The sequence below is a fragment of the Rhipicephalus sanguineus genome, chromosome 9 (assembly GCF_013339695.2).
Source record: "Rhipicephalus sanguineus isolate Rsan-2018 chromosome 9, BIME_Rsan_1.4, whole genome shotgun sequence".
NCBI lineage: Eukaryota > Metazoa > Arthropoda > Arachnida > Ixodida > Ixodidae > Rhipicephalus > Rhipicephalus sanguineus.
The window spans coordinates 81,530,227-81,547,251 of NC_051184.2; the positions used below are offsets into that span (position 1 = coordinate 81,530,227).

At 45.3% G+C, this 17,025-nt stretch overlaps 1 protein-coding gene across 1 annotated transcript in view; it reads right to left on the reverse strand.

The window, feature by feature from the left end:
- The window catches only part of LOC119405948 (ATP-binding cassette sub-family D member 3-like), a 31,845-nt gene extending 14,921 nt beyond the window's left edge, over nt 1-16,924 (reverse strand). Inside the window, 11 exon segments of the mRNA XM_037672772.2 lie at nt 180-460; nt 1,155-1,294; nt 3,738-3,991; nt 8,464-8,604; nt 11,544-11,570; nt 13,551-13,664; nt 13,666-13,710; nt 15,884-15,935; nt 16,010-16,056; nt 16,164-16,203; nt 16,673-16,924. Of these exon segments, the coding sequence (XP_037528700.1) occupies nt 180-460; nt 1,155-1,294; nt 3,738-3,991; nt 8,464-8,604; nt 11,544-11,570; nt 13,551-13,664; nt 13,666-13,710; nt 15,884-15,935; nt 16,010-16,056; nt 16,164-16,203; nt 16,673-16,785 (1,254 nt within the window). The 5' untranslated portion in view covers nt 16,786-16,924.
- Nucleotides 16,925-17,025: the final 101 nt, after the last annotated feature.

Sequence of the window (17,025 nt, forward strand, 5' to 3'; positions counted from 1 at the left end):
AACAGTGACGGTTCGGCAGCACCTTAGCCAGATCAAGCCTAATCCGGATCGGCACCGATCGCGATCGAATGTGCCCACGTGACACCGGTATTACCGTCCAGAACATGACATCAATCCCAGGCCTCTCTGATACGACGTTGAAGAAGGTTCACTCGTTGCAGGAAACACCTTTCGCTCACCTCCGCGACGGCAGGTTCTACGGCGAGCATGGAGCGCACGTAGTGACCCCTGGCGAGGTCGTGCAGCACATGTCGCAGTTGAGACACGCGGGCAGTGAAGCCGGCCAGCCGAGTCATCTCTCGTCCGGCGAGCACGACTCGCCCCACGGACTCGGCGAGCTTGACGAGCATGCGGCCGCTCTTGTAGTACTCCTCGAGCCGCTGGTTGTGGTCCAGTTGCATGCGCTGGCCGGCCATGAACGGCCGACTGATCAGCAGGTAGCCGACCACCGTCGCCAGATCTGTCGTGCAAAAACAGGAAACGTCAGGGGCTGATTCGGTGCGATTAACCGCAGATCAGAGTGTCAGTATGAAACGAAAATCACAAAATTGCCGCTTAAATCAAACAAGAGCGTTCTAGCCAGTTCATGTACCACTCTCTCGATCCTGAGCAGCGGGAGCAAGACTGAAAGGACTTCTCGCAAAAGAGGCAGGATCTCAAATATCCCCTTCAGGCCCAAATTATGATGGGAGTGTTTGTAAACGTGTAAAATTTACATAACTTTGTTTCAAGGCACTCAACATTCTATTTCATGTATATAAAATTTTTTTGGTTTGTGCACTCTTCTGTAATTAAGGTGTAATTAAATATCTACTTATTCCGAAGTCAGTCATGTTCTATTCTTGCATAAAAAGAATAAGATATCAGGCATAAAATACAGGCGAAATTAGTCCTCAGTTATATTCATTTTTAACCAAACGAAAATTATAATTTGGAAGTTTCCCTAAGACTGCGACATGTTGAACACCTCATTGAACATGGTAGTGTAGTGCCTTTGGCAAATGGAGCAAAATGCAGCACACTGAAGTTAAATGAAGACACGGTTAATATGCAGCACGTTCAATTAATCCAAACCTCACTGTATCTTGCTCTTTCTTGGCAACTAGTGGACATAACTGGCATCACATCGGATAAGAGGGGATTGGGGCACTCACACTTGGCAACGATGTCGTCCACAATGCCGAGGGTGAAGCGGTACTCCAGAAAGTCCCGCAGGTGCTGCACAAGCCGCCGGAACGAGTTGTCCAGCGTTATCCGTTCACGGTCGTTGCCTTGGTAGAAGGCAATCTCCTCACTGTAACGAGATGGGCAGTTGTTCAGTAACACGAATACTAAAACGTGAAAATAAAAAAAAACAAATTGCAGTAAGAAGGAAAATGAAATGAGGGAGCAAGGAAGCAACGATAATTATTAATATCTGGGGTTTAACGTCCCAGAACTACGATATGATTAAGAATGACGCCGTAGTGGAGGGCTCTGGAAATTTCGCCCACCTGGGGTTCTTTAACGTGCGCCTATATCTAAGTACACGGGCTTCAAACATTTTCGCCTCCATCGAAAATGTGGCAGCCGCAGTCAGGATTCGATCTTGCGACCTTAATGTCAGCAGTCGAGCAACATAACCACTAGACCACCGTGGCGGGTAGGAAGCAACCATGACAGACATAAAGCCTTGCTCGAATGGAACTATGGACCATGCCGAAAGTGTACTTTCAGAAAGTACAGATACATACACAGAGGAAACTCACTGCGATATCTGATGTTCAAGATACAAGTTAATCGGATCATTAAAACGTCACAAAAATACAGAAAAAGACCTCTCAGATTACAAAAATAGATAAAAAGAAGCATGCCACCATTACCACTTGCCAGGAGTGACGCAAGACTGAGAAAGTGTGGCTCTTAAGCATTACTTCAGAGATTAGGTGGTGCCTAAGGCATGTTTAGAAATGTCGGAGGCAACGTGCTGGGACATGCACCATCTGTTAGCCACCTAATGCATGTGTCATCTGCTTAGGAACAGTTTAATAGCTGCTTAAAATAACTTACACAATCACTAGCCTTGAACCTTTGCCAAAATTGCTTCAATAGCATAAACTGCTCATCCATAACCAATTTAGACAAGAAATTTTGCAGCAGTAAGCCTTCCAGGCGTCTAGGGCGGTGTTTCACATCAAACTTGGTGATTCAACTGCCTAATATGACAATCACAAACTATTTCACACCTATGTCTAACCCGATTAGGCATAACTCTACAAATCTTCCGCAAGCATCACAACCTTTAAAATAGAGCTGTGCGAATAGCAAAATTTTGGGTGCGAAGCGAATTCGAATAATAAAGATTGAGTGCGAATCGAATCGAATAATTTCGAATAATTTTCGAATATTTCTCAAACATTTTTCGAATAATTCGAAGTGAAATTACAGAAAAAGTTGAAGAGAATCCCTAAGTATGTTCTTGTGAGATCGCAACATGAAAGTGTTTCTTTTCGCTAGGTTGATGAAGCGCTGAGAGGGTCATATTTCATAGTTGTCGTTCTTATCAAGAGTGAGGCAATGTAGAGGCCGAATTGTATCTATGTACATGATTTGGTGCAACCAAAGTGTTGCCAACAACACTTTACACGTGATAGGCAGAGATGCCATTTCCTCAGCCTCTCCTCCTCTTTCAACTGCTGTGGAAGGCCAACTGATGTGGTGGACAAGGGTGTGCTCCCTTCAAGTCCGGAGTTCCAAATCTGCCTCGTAGATGTCGATATATAAGAACATCTGAAATTTTGGATGCTAAAAAACTTCGGCGTCCGATTTTTTGGACTTCCTGCCCAAATTTCAGGTCCAAAACAGCATTAATTGAGCCCCCAACTCTGCCACGTCTTTCATCTCCATGTTGGAAGCAGCGTTTTCTTGAGTTAATACATTTGCGACCGTAGCGGAGCTTGAAAGGCAGCTTTGCCGCAATACGGGGATGTGATGAGGTGAAGCATATTGAAAATCTAGGGACCACTTCCAAACGGACGTTGACTGTCTTTTGGCTGTTTCACCGTAACGGACCTTGAAAGGCAGCTTTGCCGCAATACGGGGGTGTGAGGAGGTGAAGCATATTGAAAATCTAGGGACCACTTCCAATCAGACGTTGACTGTCTCTTGCCCAAGTTCGACCGTAACGGATCCTGAAAGGCAGCTTTGCCGCAATACGGGAGTGTGATGAGGTGAAGCATACTGAAAATCTAGGGACCATTTCCAATTGGACTTTGTCTCTTGGCTAAGTTCGACCGTAACGGAGCTCGAAAGGCAGCTTTGCCGCAATACGAGAGTGTAATGAGGTGAAGCATATTAAAAATCTGAAGGGGTCACTTTTAACCGGACGTTGACTGCATTTGTCTTTGGGAAGTTCGAATAGTAAAATTTCAGTGCGAATCGAATCGAATAGCAAACACTATTCGAAAAATATTCGAAATTTCGAATATTCGCACACCCCTACTTTAAAACACTTAATAAACGAGTAGGCCGGGCTAGTTGGCACAGATCCATCTTCGTAGGAAATGCAAAACTACACGCAAAAACTTGTGTAGTCTCTTTCTTTCTTCCTGTCCCTGTGTGTAGTTTTGCACTTCCTACGAAGATGGATCTTTAAAACACATCAGGACCCAAACAGGGCTAGCTGGCTTGTATCAAATTTATTTCCTTTTCGCCACAGTTCAAAACAAAAATGTTTTTCTGGAAATCTCTCTGCTCACCTGTTGGTGATGAGGCGCGAGTTGACGTATCGCAGCTCGCCCTCGAGCTTCTGCTCCTCGATGGTCATGCGGCCGACGGGACGTCGCATGCGCGTCAGGATGACCCCCGCAAACAGCAGGTAGAGCAGCATGGCACCGGGTGCCTCCTGGCCAATGGCCACCGACAGCCACCGCACGTAGAGCACAATGTCCAACAACGGCTTGCTCAGGTTGGAATAGAGATCGGTCAGGCAGCCACAGAACTTCTCCACATCCTGTGCAGGTGGCACCATAGAGTAAGTGAACGGGAGTGCCGACTCGGATGCCACGCAAATACACTTGTGCGAACATTCGAGCTCTTCGAATATTCGAATGAATAATACAGTATTCGAATTCGCTTCGATTCGAATTTAAGTTATTGAAAATTTCGAAGTATTCGAAATGAACGAATAGGTGTATATTAGACCGCATATGAGGACCCTGTAAAGGTGGTTTCACTGCAGTGCAGGGGTGCTATACCGTGAATACACCTTTCCAGAAAGAATCCGCACTGTCCGCTTGTAATCTTCTGTAAGGGTGGTTTCACTGCAGTAGAGGGGTGCTACACCATGGATACACCTTTCCAGGGAAAATCCGCACTACCGCGAAGCCCCACTTCAAGGTTAAATGAACATATTACCCTCACATCGATTCATCATTTTTTACTTGTTGTACCAGCTTATATGCTCCAAGTGTAGTAAATTTTAAAATGTAACATACTTTACAGGTTATCACTTGCATTCTAGCGAAAGCCAAATCCTGCTACTATTCAAAGTTGCTTCCACTTCCTTTGAACCAAAAATAATTACATTTGCACATGCCTTGTTACAATTAAATGCAGCTTGGTTGGGTCATGACAAATATGCTAGTTTTTTTTTAATAATGTGCGATATATACTATTCAAATTCGATTCGAAATTATTCGACCAAAATCACTATTCGCTTCGAATTCACTTCGAACCTAAAATGTACTATTCGCACAAGCCTAGTTCCTTCCCAATGAGTGGAGTTAGTGCTCCCATAGAGTTTCCTACATTTACCTAGAGGGAACTCCGGCGCTAAGATCGTTCAGCCACAATGGGAATGATGGGTAGTACACGGATTTACCTAATCTTCGTACTTACGGCTTCAAACTAGGCTTTGTTTATTGCTGTGTTTTGGCATTCATTTAGGATAAAAGAATGGACCGTTGTAAACCTCGTGACCAGACTTGAATTGGTGAGCCTAAAAAGGTTAAAGTGGTGAAGTGGAAGTGCTGACTTTGGCTTAAATTCATCTTGTGACAAAGCAGATGCAGGCAACGCGGAGCCAAACAGAGCTGAAAGGATGAAGTTTAGATAAATCTGTGTACTACCCATCATTCCCATGCTGACTGAAGCGCCACGCCAGTGTATCTATAGGAAACTCTATGAGCGCTCCTGTCTTATCTTACTCCATGGGTGTGACGCAAGTAGTCAGCAGTGTGAATGCGAGTTAGTGTGAATCCTGAAATGATTAACGCTCACCCATGCTATCTCAGCATGGGTGAGCTTTTGCTTACACTGCTGCCTTATAGTGTGTGATGCAAGAGCATTGGCTCTGCCTCAACAAGCCAGCTTGCGAGCAAGCCTGCGTCAACCTCGCTGCACCTTCGAGTTTCTCGTGCCAGCACAACACCTGGGAAATGCTAGCGTACTACTTAGTAATAAAATCTTCAATATTCTGTACAGCTATTGGGGTCAAGTGCGTAGACTGCACCTTTCTATTTCATTAACGATGGTGTTGGGGGTTTGGTCGAGCAGAGGCGAGAAATATAAGCCTTGACAGCTAGCAGGAGGAGAGGAGACCGGCATTTATCAACAAGTGAAGACCGGTCCGTCAAGTGACAGCGGGGACATGTGGCTCAAGCAACGAAGAAGTCAACCATCAAGAAGCGGAAAGAATTCATCTTAAACCACTAAGGAAACGCAGGTACACTTTGGTTATGGTTAAAGACACTTGACTCTCGCGAAAGGAAGAGAAAGGAGTGACGAATGGTCATTACAATGATACAGTGGGAGCTCATTAATTCGAATTCCAGGGGGAATGGAAGTTTGTTTGAATAAAATGGAGTTCGAGCTAAAGAGGCCCCTTTAAATACAGCACCCGATGACCTGCACAGTACGGCATACTACTATCAGCCTTACCATGCATTACTGAACAGTGAATGCCTGTGTCATCTTCGTGTACACCCTTGCAATTTTTTTAATAATGTTGCATGAGGGTCGACTCCAGGATACAGGAGTCTGTAATATCAGCGGGAAGCAATGAGACCAGCGATATCACGATCACCATCACACCGGCTTTCTGTACACATGATCACACAAATAGGGCTGATATAGAGTCAAACCTCAATATAAAGAATTCGCATATAACAAATTATCTGTTCTAACGAAGTTATTGAAGAATAGCCGTGGCACCAACACACTGCTGCTAATACATGTTTATAACGAATTTCTGGATATAACAAAGCCATTTTCGTGTCAGATGTGACTTGTTATAATGAGGTTGCATCTCTAAGCAAACAGCGCAGAAGACTGCACTTGCATGCGAGCATGCTCTCTGCCCTTGGACATTATGTAGGAAATCTCATTACTTCTTGCCTATAGACCTACTCCATGTTTGTAAACAGCGGTAGGCAGCGTCGATATATTTAGGGCCCTTGTAGCGACATCGCAGCTCGTAGGCTCCGCCCTGCCGGCCCAGCTTGAAGCGCGCTACCACCCTCTATGATCGAGTGACAACTGGCCCAGCAGGTGCAAGAGCTGCCTCCAAGCACCACACGTCGGGGCACCTCCCGCATGTTTACAAGCGGCGGCCGCAACAGAGGAATTTGCAGTGGCTGTGAGAGGGACTCTGAAATGAACATATAAGAGCCATGTTGACATGCAGCTCTAGCTCTGAGAACCTCATCAAAACATGAGGTATCTTGACGGCGAGAATGTGACTCATTTGCGAAATATCATCGCCGCTGCGGCAGTCTGGGTCACATGTGTACGTTATAATTTGTTAACTAATGCAAGGGCGATCTCGGTGACACTTTCATCCATAACACGCTTGCGATAATGCTTCAACTACATGCTGTGGACAAGGCGGCTACGTATCTGTCAGGTCATCCAACTGCGGGCCGTGGCTCCCTCCGTACGCTCAAGGCGAGACCGCGAAATGCGTACAGCCCGTAAACAGACTCAGCAAATTTCCCGAGTGTTCTTTTTCTGTGAATTCTGACAGAAATGGAAATATCGTGAAGCGCACCGCAGCCAGAACCACCCTGCACGATACATTCTTGTCAGGTGTATGTTCAAATTCATACAACATTGCTGGGACCAGCCAGGCAGTTCGAATTTAAGAGATCTTGAATTCTCGGGATTCTACCGAAGAGCACTCACGTTAGGGAAGTGTCCCCTCAAACACTTGCGCACAATTTACAAAAATCCTTATTGCCTATAATTGCAGCACTGATTTCTTACAAAAACTAAATTTTTATTGAATGTGTGTGTGATGTGATTGATGTAGAAATGTTGGTGTATACATTACGCAAATACAAAAGCACAGCACACAATAAAAAATGGCTTAGCTTGGCTAGGCCTAGTTATGCAAGTGAATGCTTGTTCACTTGGTTATGCTTTATTTACCCTCGTAGCTGAAGCACAGTTTGCCAACCGAACGATATGGCTAGTCGAATGTTCCGCACTGCTTACACTCACTACCGTCGTTTTGTCAGTTTCCGAAGTCGCCGCCACCGTCGACGTGAGAAACGCCAGGCCCCTAAAGCGCCAACAGACACTCGCGCTCGTGTGCTCCTCTGCTAGCAGATGCACGCGCTCCTTGCGTTTTCACCTCGGACGCTGAGGAAGGGCATTCGGAGAGGTGGACAGACGAGCTGACGAACACGTTCGCTGTATGCTTGTGCACATCCGCAATGCTACAACTAAATTTTGCGCGGCTTGTCATGGGGTATCCATTCTTCGCTTCAAGGCCAGGCGGAGATACACAGTGAAATGCGCTCGACTAGGCCAGTAAAGCTTTCGGTTTAAAAGGTAAAGAAAAGAGAAAGAACAGGACCAGGCCATTTTCTACAGGCTTACTGTGTTGTCTTATGCAGTTTTTCTTGCTTTATTCTGAAGTGTTGCAAGGTGACAGTTTATCATGATTTCTGGTTATGTACTAACCAACGCCACTTCACGGTGAATAAGGACAAACTTGATTCCAACTTAATTAGCGACAAAAGCCCTAGCAAGAAAAAATCAGAGAAAAAGAAACCACCGAAGTACTCCATACAGATGGCTAACCAGCGATGCCGAAACGTGCGGCCCCAGTGTTTATCACAAGCTGGGATCTATCGAAGCGTCTTCTGTCGTAGCTTTTAATTTCTCCATCACCACATTTAAGAGGTGCATGCTTAAAACTTTGCGTTTAGTGATGTTAGCTTAAAGGATATTACCTAAAAGATCTTGTGCGTAGCGATTTATGCTGCGGCGGGTGTTATCCCTAGCTATATATGCTAACAAAACTTGAAGAGAAATTAGTGCAAGCGCAGAGGCCATTCGACGTAGCATACGCTAGCATTGCTTCTTCATTATCGTTTTTGTGCGCTCACGGACCATCACATTTTTCTACCTCCCAGCCATATACAACTTTGCTGTAAGATAATGAGAGACCGGTGACGATAAGGAACACTGCCCACTTGCCTGTGTGAGCAGCTGGTCCGGGTTGGCGATGCGGTTGTCGAGGTTGCTCATCCGGTAGTAGGTGATGCCGCTCAGGTACTCCTTGTACAGGGCATGGTGTAGTCGAGACCGGAAGCGAAGTCGCAGCTCGCTCAGCCCGTACTGCGAGGGTAATCAACGACCCTTTCCTTCCATCAAGGTCACACGATCCACCTCTACGACTTTTGTAATGAAGCCAGAGACTAAGGCAGGGTCAGGGTAAAGAACTTAAAAATGAAATAATTAAGGAATTACTTCGTACTGAGGTCCATCATGATTCTGATGCACGCTGTAGGGGGGGGGGGTCAATTTCGACCACCTGGAGTTCTTAACCGTTTGACACACTCTATGAGCGCAATTGTGTACACCACTTGTTTTTGTTAGTTGTATTGACCAGTGGATAAGAAAGAGCCAGACACATTGAGCTATGGATGAATTGAACCTCCAGCATAATAAATTTGTCTTCGTTTAACTTTATTTTGCTGTGTACTGTTGGATACGAGTACTTTGCTGAAGGCACTATCACTTTCAACGAGTCATTCAAAGTGCCGCTTCCTGTGAGCCACCTCTAAAGTATAATTTTCTTTGCTCAAAATTGACATAACCCAAAACGAATTCGCACCATATTTCTAGCCTGAGATTTGGTTCTATTTATGCAAAAAGTAGAGCTGTGCGAATAGCAAAATTTTGGGTGCGAAGCGAATTTGAATATTGAAGTGTGAGTGCGAATCGAATTGAATATTTTTCGGATATTTCTCTAATACTTCGAAGGGAATGTGCAGAAAAAAGTTAGAGAGGATTCCTAAGCATAGTATTATGATATAGCAACATGAAAGTGTTTTCGCTAGGTTGAAGAAGCACTGGCGGGGTGGTGTTTCATAGTTGTCTTATCAAGAATGAGGCAATGTAGAGGCCGAATTCTATTTATGTACATGATTTGGTGCAACCAAAGCGTTGCCGACAACACTTTGCACGTGAGAGGCAAAGGTGCCATTTCCTCAGCCTCTCCTCTTCTTTCAACTTCTGTGGAAGCCCAACTGATGTGGCAGACAAGGGTGTGCTCCCTTCAAGTCCATAGTTCCAAATCTGCCTCGTAGACGTCAATATATAAGAACATCTGAAATTTTGGATGCTAAAAAGCTTCGGCGTCTGACTTTTTGGACTTCCTGCTCAAATTTCAGGTCTAAAACAGCATTAATTGAGCCCCCACCTCTGTCACATCTTTCGTCTCCAGGTTGCAACCAGCGTTTTTTTTGGTTAATGCATTTGCGACCATAGCGGAGCTTGAAAGGCAGCTTTGCCGCAATACGGGAGTGTGATGAGGTGAAGCACACTGAAAATCTAGGGACCACTTCCAATCGGACGTTGACTGTCTCTTGGCAAAGTTTGACCGTAACGGAGCTTGAAAGGCTGCTTTGCCGCAATACCAGGGTGTGATGAGGTGAAGCGTATTGAAAATCTAGGGGCCACTTTCAATCGGACGTTGACTGTGTTTTGGCAAAGTTCGACCTTAACGGATCTTGAAAGGCAGCTTTGCCGCAATACGACAGTGTAATGAGGTGGAGCATATTGAAAATCTGAAGGGGTCACTTTCAATCGGACGTTGACTGTATTTGTTTTTAGAAGTTTGAATAGTTCGAATAGTAAAATTCCAGTGCGAATCGAATCGAATAGCAAACACTATTCGAAAAATATTCGAAATTACGAATATTCGCACACCCCTAGCAAAAAGCAAGGTGCGAATGACTCCAGAATAAATAGATGTTTAATTACAATTTAATTGGGAATAGTTACTGTAACACAGATAAATTCGTGTATCATGACATTATTTTTGTTGCAACAGAATATTGAGTACCTTGACACACTGTATCGATTTGACGCATTCACAGACAGTGCTTCATAGGTACGTGGCGTCTGAAAGGTTTAAACGTGCGCCTAAATCCAAGTATGCTGGCATTCTTCTATTTCACCCATTTTGAAATGTAGCCACCGTGAACGGTGATTGAGCGTGTGCCCTCGTGATTTGCAGTGCAATGCTGTAGCCACTAAGCTGATGCCGCAGTGGCATGCATCAAATCTCACGGGGACAAGAGATGCGAGATAATCAGACAACATGCTGTCCAGCATAGTAGGAAGGCCCCCACCAAGCTACTTGAAATATATGTAAAAAAAATTGCTATAAAAATCGAAAAGGGAGCCCACTGAATGATAACATACTAGTCTTGTGTGCAAACAAAGAATGTTTAGTACCTCTCAACCCTTTCTGCTAAAGTGCTCTGCACATATTACAGTTTGCAGCAAGGGCCCAATCACTAGAAGTGCCTCAAGATGTGTTTGAGACACCTTGAAGGGGCCCTGCAACACTTTTCCAAGTAACCATCAAATGATTTCATTGAAAGAGCTTACTGCCTCACGAATCGACCGCCGCAAAATTTTTTAGAAACAGTCAAGTACGAGCGGAGATACAGAGATTTGTCGCACACTGTAACTGCTTTCTCTCTTCTCTCATCTCGATGAGCGCACTGGAAGCTAAGTAGGGAGGGACGGCACGGGGGAAAGAAGTTACGTCACGCACATGTCATGACTTTAAGCACTTTTTTTTTCTTGGAAGGTGCGGCTTACTTTCAGTGTGATCACGAGCGCGGGCACGTGGAGGCCTCCCGCGGCGGCCACGATAATTTGCAGCTCACGATGCCCAAATCAGCCAGTGGCCATGAATTTGGGTATGTGGCATCATTTGTAGAAAGAAGAGGGAACGATTCCTAGCTGACTTTGAGAATTAATTGTAAATTCCAGGCAGCACACTGCGCTATAATGTTTGGCTCGCATGTACTCAGGAGCCTCGACTACCGATCGGCAGCATTTTCTGACCATGCTGAAAAAGTGTTGCAGGGCCCCTATAAATGCAGTGGTTGTCACCAATGATTTTACACTATTTGACCATGCACAAAGTCACACAGGCGCCTGTATACGATAAACAGAACAGCAAAGGTTTCATGCATTCTCTTCGTTTTTATTTCTGTTCAGACGTGGCATGGAAATAACCTCTGAAGTTGTCTTACCTTAAGGAGGTTGTTGACCATGGAAAGCTTTAAAAAAAAAAGAAAAGAAAGATACAAATCAGTCACAGATTTGGACACAGGTATGTGTAAAACAACACAAGTCAAGACCAGTGTTCCGATAACGGTTTGCGGGTATCTCTCCTTAATCTTGCGTAAATTTGCAGTTGCACTTCACACAACAAGCGTCACGTGTGTACACATCAGCGTTTAGAAAAGTAAGCCTTAATGGGCAGTTCTTTGAACAGGGCCCAAGCTTGATAGAAACAAAAGCAAACGTAAAAATTATATAAAACACACACACAAAAAAAAGGATGTACTTTGTGTCAGGTTTTGTGCGGTACAAGCAACTGCACAAGCAAAAACACATTAGTAATGTTTAGTGGCATGCTCCCCCTATTACACATAAACACAAGCAATAAAACACTCCATAACCGTTTATGAATACCAAGGGACATTGCAATGAATACTGCAATGAATACCACCCGATACTAGCCAGGGTCCACTACAACAACAACAGCAGGATCTTAACAGCAAAGCTGTTGAGCAAATGTACCACTGCGCGGCTGCCCAAGAATGAGCACAGAGAGAGAGAGAAAGAAAGAAAGAAAGAAAGAAAGAGAGAGAGAGAGAAACAAACAAAGAAAGATATAAAGAAGGAGAAAGAGAAAAATTCTTGCCGAAAAAGAAATTCTTCACGAGGCGGGATTCGAACCCGCCTAACCTCGATACAAAGGTGAGCGGCCTAATGACTCGGCTATCCAGGCACACTAGCAGAGCATAGCATAGCCTTGTATAGCATAGTGTAGCAAGAGGGTGGGAAAGGGAACTGAGAGTGAGGAGAAGAGATCTGATGGTGAGGAGGAGGGGGGAGAGTAAAACTTAGCACAGAAAGAATGAGAAAAAAAAGCAAGAGATCAAGAGAGAAGATCAACAAAGAAAGAGAAAGAAAAAAAAAGAAAGAGGAAGCAAGCATCATGTCATCCAGTGACCAGATACCGCACCACTTGGTCAAGCTGTGCATGCGCAGTAGCTAAAACACGCCCGTCGACGGAGACATCGCACACAACCTCCGCTCTATAGTGCATAGCCTGCCTGCATACTCCCAAGGAGGAAGCCATGCATCTCAATGCTAGACGTGTATGTAGCTCGACAGGAGAGTAAGAGCGGCGACGGGTCCGTGCTTCGCTGTGCCAAGCCTTGCACGACTTAATGCAAACTGCCCACCATTTTTTTGGCCAGCTGACAGTAAGATCAATAACAAATACTTGCTACTTTCCATTAAAAGTATTCTGGCATGCACATCAAGCTCACTAGGCAGCAAAAGTGCCCAGTTGGCTTGTTTTCCTTGCTTACGATATCACCGGGACCTCATCAACGGCAATGGAACGTCGATAGAAACACACTGACCCAACAGTAGAACCTCGGTAAATAGAATTCATTTGACCAGAACAGCCCTCTGATTGGTTGGTTTTGTATTTGGGTAATGCAAAAAACTTCGATTCATCGTAAATGAAACTTTTGCAACTCTCTGTGAACAGAACTACCACAGCAAGCTCTAAAGCACTTTCCCGAAACAGATGCAACCTAAAATATACTTTTTGCGACACCTACTCATCTATCTAGATTGCCATCTCTAACAAACAGTGACAAAGATGCCACATGCTTAACTGCGCGTTATCCCACCCCAGATCATGTTAAAACAGATGCTAGCAAACCTTAGTTCATTCAATATCCATCCATTGCACCCATTACCATGGAACAAACTAGCTGATACATTCGTTTTCTTATGCTTAACATACCTAATGATGCTAAGAGATTGCATGACAGGTAGTGCCGCAGGTGCTACATTTCTGCACATCTTTTTCATCAACTGGAACTCTTGTCAACTGGAACACATTCTACAGTTCCATAGACGTTCCGTGCAACAAGGGTCTACCGTTTTTTCTTTTTTCCTTTTTCTGAAGTGTGCGCGAAAGATGAGGTGAGGAGGAAGAGTGTTGCACCCACCATGGGCATGGTGAAGATGAACGCCTGCAGGGTGTCCTTGAAGAGCGACACGTTCCGCGAGATGATGGCTCGTTCGATGATGGTGCCATTGCGGATGAGCCAGATGTCGCACAGCTGTCCGGCCAATGAGCGAGCTGGCCACCAACAGCATGTAGCCAAACTGGGAGGCGCACAACAGATCAGCCAACACATCAATGTGCAATCTATTTATTTATTTACCCACAATGCTAGCCTCAGTTTGACTGCGGGCAGTGTAGGATTAAGGAATCAACGCAGAAAATAAGTATCTAGAAAAATAACTTAAAAAAGAATAGAATAGTTGGTGGTAGAAGACAGGCTGCCACTGCTAGGTTAGAAACAAAAAATAATATTGAACAATTTTTGGTATATAATACATGGATGTACAGTTCAGAGCTCCTCTGGCAAAATGATTCCAGTCTCGCATTGCATGTGGAAAGAAATAATATCAACGAATGCTTCAGTCAAATCATGTTTATCTCTAGTTAGCCTGGCATGTGTAAGCAATGCATGTTTATCGCCACCTATGTTGACTAGGTCATATAAATGTTGCAATAGAACCTTCAGTCAAAGTAATTTTGCACACTTGCCGATTGTTGAGATTGCAGCCCTACGCAGAAGCTTCGGAACGAGAAGAGAAACGGCTTATCGTAGATAAGTTGAGTGTTTCACACAGGGCACATTTTCTAATTCTTGCAAGTATGAATAAGTAAAAATTCTTCATCGAACCCAAGCTGGTGTGTATACCTCTTTAATTCATAAATGGTGCGAAAAAGAAGACACGAATAAGCAAGTGCTCATCGTTTCCTTGCTCATCTATGTCTTTTCTCATGCCATTTGTGAAAACTATTCGCCTGTTTTGCAGCTGTGCACTTCTCGTGATCCTGAGCATGCGAAAAGTGTGATGACACTAAAGTTTCAGCGCGCACAAGTGACACCAGGCAAGGCTATTTCTTTCTTTTGTGACTGTTTCACAAGCATGAGAGACCAATGACCAAGATAATTAAATGCCAGCGCACATTACGGGGCAGTACTTCCTTCTGCCCACGACTGGAAAGGATCAGAATTACATTTGGCACATTGCCACGTCTCTATACCCTCGGCCGTCTGGTCTAACGTGGGCATTCCAAGTCGAGACATGACGGGACAATCCCAGGCCACTTCTCGTAACAAGCTGACGTCTACGTGGATGAACCCACGTTGCCCTTGGGAACAGCGATAGAAAGAATGCAAGCCCACCTGTTTCCTCAAAACAGGGATGCAAAGTTAATCATCCACTTAGTCTGTAATTAACGTAACTTCCATGACACGTGTGACAAAGTGGGGCTGCTGTAAGACACTCTACGGTCCCGCTTAAGCTCAGATAAATAAATAAACGAATTAAACTTTGTAAATTGTAATATTAAACTAGTTGAAAGTTGTGTGAACAACACGCGCAACGAGAATGAACGCATAACGTAAACCTCATCATAATCCATAACGTGAACAGCTTTTAAGAATCTGAATTTTTCTTTTTGTGCCACTGAACAACACAAGCTGCCGTAACATTAAAAGGGGCTGCAGGAACTTTGCCCTGGAAAGCAGAAATGCTGGCCACATCTCTTGGCAGTGCTCCAATACCATGTGTAAAACACATACGGGTATTGTTTTGATTGCACTCGATTCTAATCAACCTTGATAATGGCGACAGCATCTAATAAGGTATTAACTAAGTGCGCTACTGACATATCAATACTAATAGCAAATGAGGGAACTGCTACACATATATTGCACCAAGGCAATCGGTTATCAAGCATTTGCCGCGGAGTGATCACGCAATATTACATGGCAAAGTGGCATACTAGTAGTAACGAATTTCAATAGGCAGCCTTTTTGAGGAAAACTGGCAACTACTGGCAATCAAAGCAGCGGATGCTGCCAAGAACAGGTGCATTTGCCAAGCTTTCCCATGCGCGAGGTTAGAATGCAAGTGATGCGTGAAAATTTCCCTATAAGTGATTCTCCGTTTAGGATTCCAGGCCATACAAATCTTCCCTTTAACATCGCTTGTGCTGCGCAGTTCGATGATCTGGCTAGCTGTCAACGGCAATTATGTTCTCCAGTCTGACGCGCGATTAAACGCGCGCTTGCTTTCGATTGCGATCGAGTCCCGATCGTGATCGAGTTTCTCGAACGCGATTGGCTTCTTTCAGCACCTTCCACAAATGAGCCAATCACGATAAAGGAACTCGATCCCAGCTGCGCTCGATCGCGACCGAAGCTAGGTGAATCATGTGACACTCGTATTAGTTTGTAAAAAAATGCAAGGACCTTACCTCTGGTGTGAAGACACCAGGTATGACGACTTTGAGCAGGCTGCCCAGCTGTCTGCAGCGCGAAAGAAGCAACAACGCAAACATATGAACTTGTTGATCGTGAATAGGAGCTCGTCGGCATCTCACCTGAAGAATTCGCGGTCCACGTGCGCTTTCTCCTTCTTGGCATCTTTCTGCGATGCGGCCAAAAACAAGAGACCGATTAAGAAAACCCCGAGATCTACAGCTGTCGGCGCAGGCCCCAGGCCCGCGCCCTTGCCGGTCAAGCAACAAAACTCACCTTGTCGAAAACAAGCGCTGCTGCAGCAAGTTCCCGACTCCTACAGGGACGGAGAAATAGACGGTAATGTCACTTTGACAGGATAATTGCGTCACCCAGTTAGCCGAGCTACGAATGTCCCGTACGGTATCAACGTCCGTAATCGGCACTCCTTTCCAAACCATAAAACGCCGCGCGCATGTAATCGAGATAAGGCACTTGGTTCCGTTAAGTGAGTTTCGCCTATCGGACCGGCCTCGAGTAACGAATGTCACGACCACGACGTTGATTACTTCCTCTCAGAAAAAGGCAAGTCGTTTTGTTTTCGATCCTCCACGGGGACCGTCATCTTCTCACGGTCGACACGCGCCGATGGAAAAAAGATTCGCCGGAGGAACTAGGAAAGTTACGGTTGCTCCCCAGCCCGTGCTTGAGCGCACGCCTCGATACACGAATAGCTCACAAACCATAATAATAAGCGCGGCGCTACCCGGCAGTTCGCGTGCGGCGGCATTCGGCAGGGGGCTCACCTCTTCTGCTTCCTGAGAAACCTGAAGTAGGACCAGGCGTAGATGAGGGCTACGGTGCCGGCAACAACGGCGGGCCGTCGCTGTTCGAGGAGCTTACTCCAGGCGGCCGCCATGTTCTCGACTGCGGGCCGTCAGCTGATTTGCCCGTCGTGCTCGCTCGCCGGACCCCTAGCGCGCTACGAAGACTACGACTACGACTAGGGACGTTGCGACGGCGGCGCACAACACAACGCGCACACCTGTGCGCACTCACACACACTCGCACACACACCGGTCAGACGGCTTTCTCCTCCACGGAGAGAAGCCGCCTTCTTCTTTCACACGTGATGAGGAAAGAAACGCAAGGCGGAGGA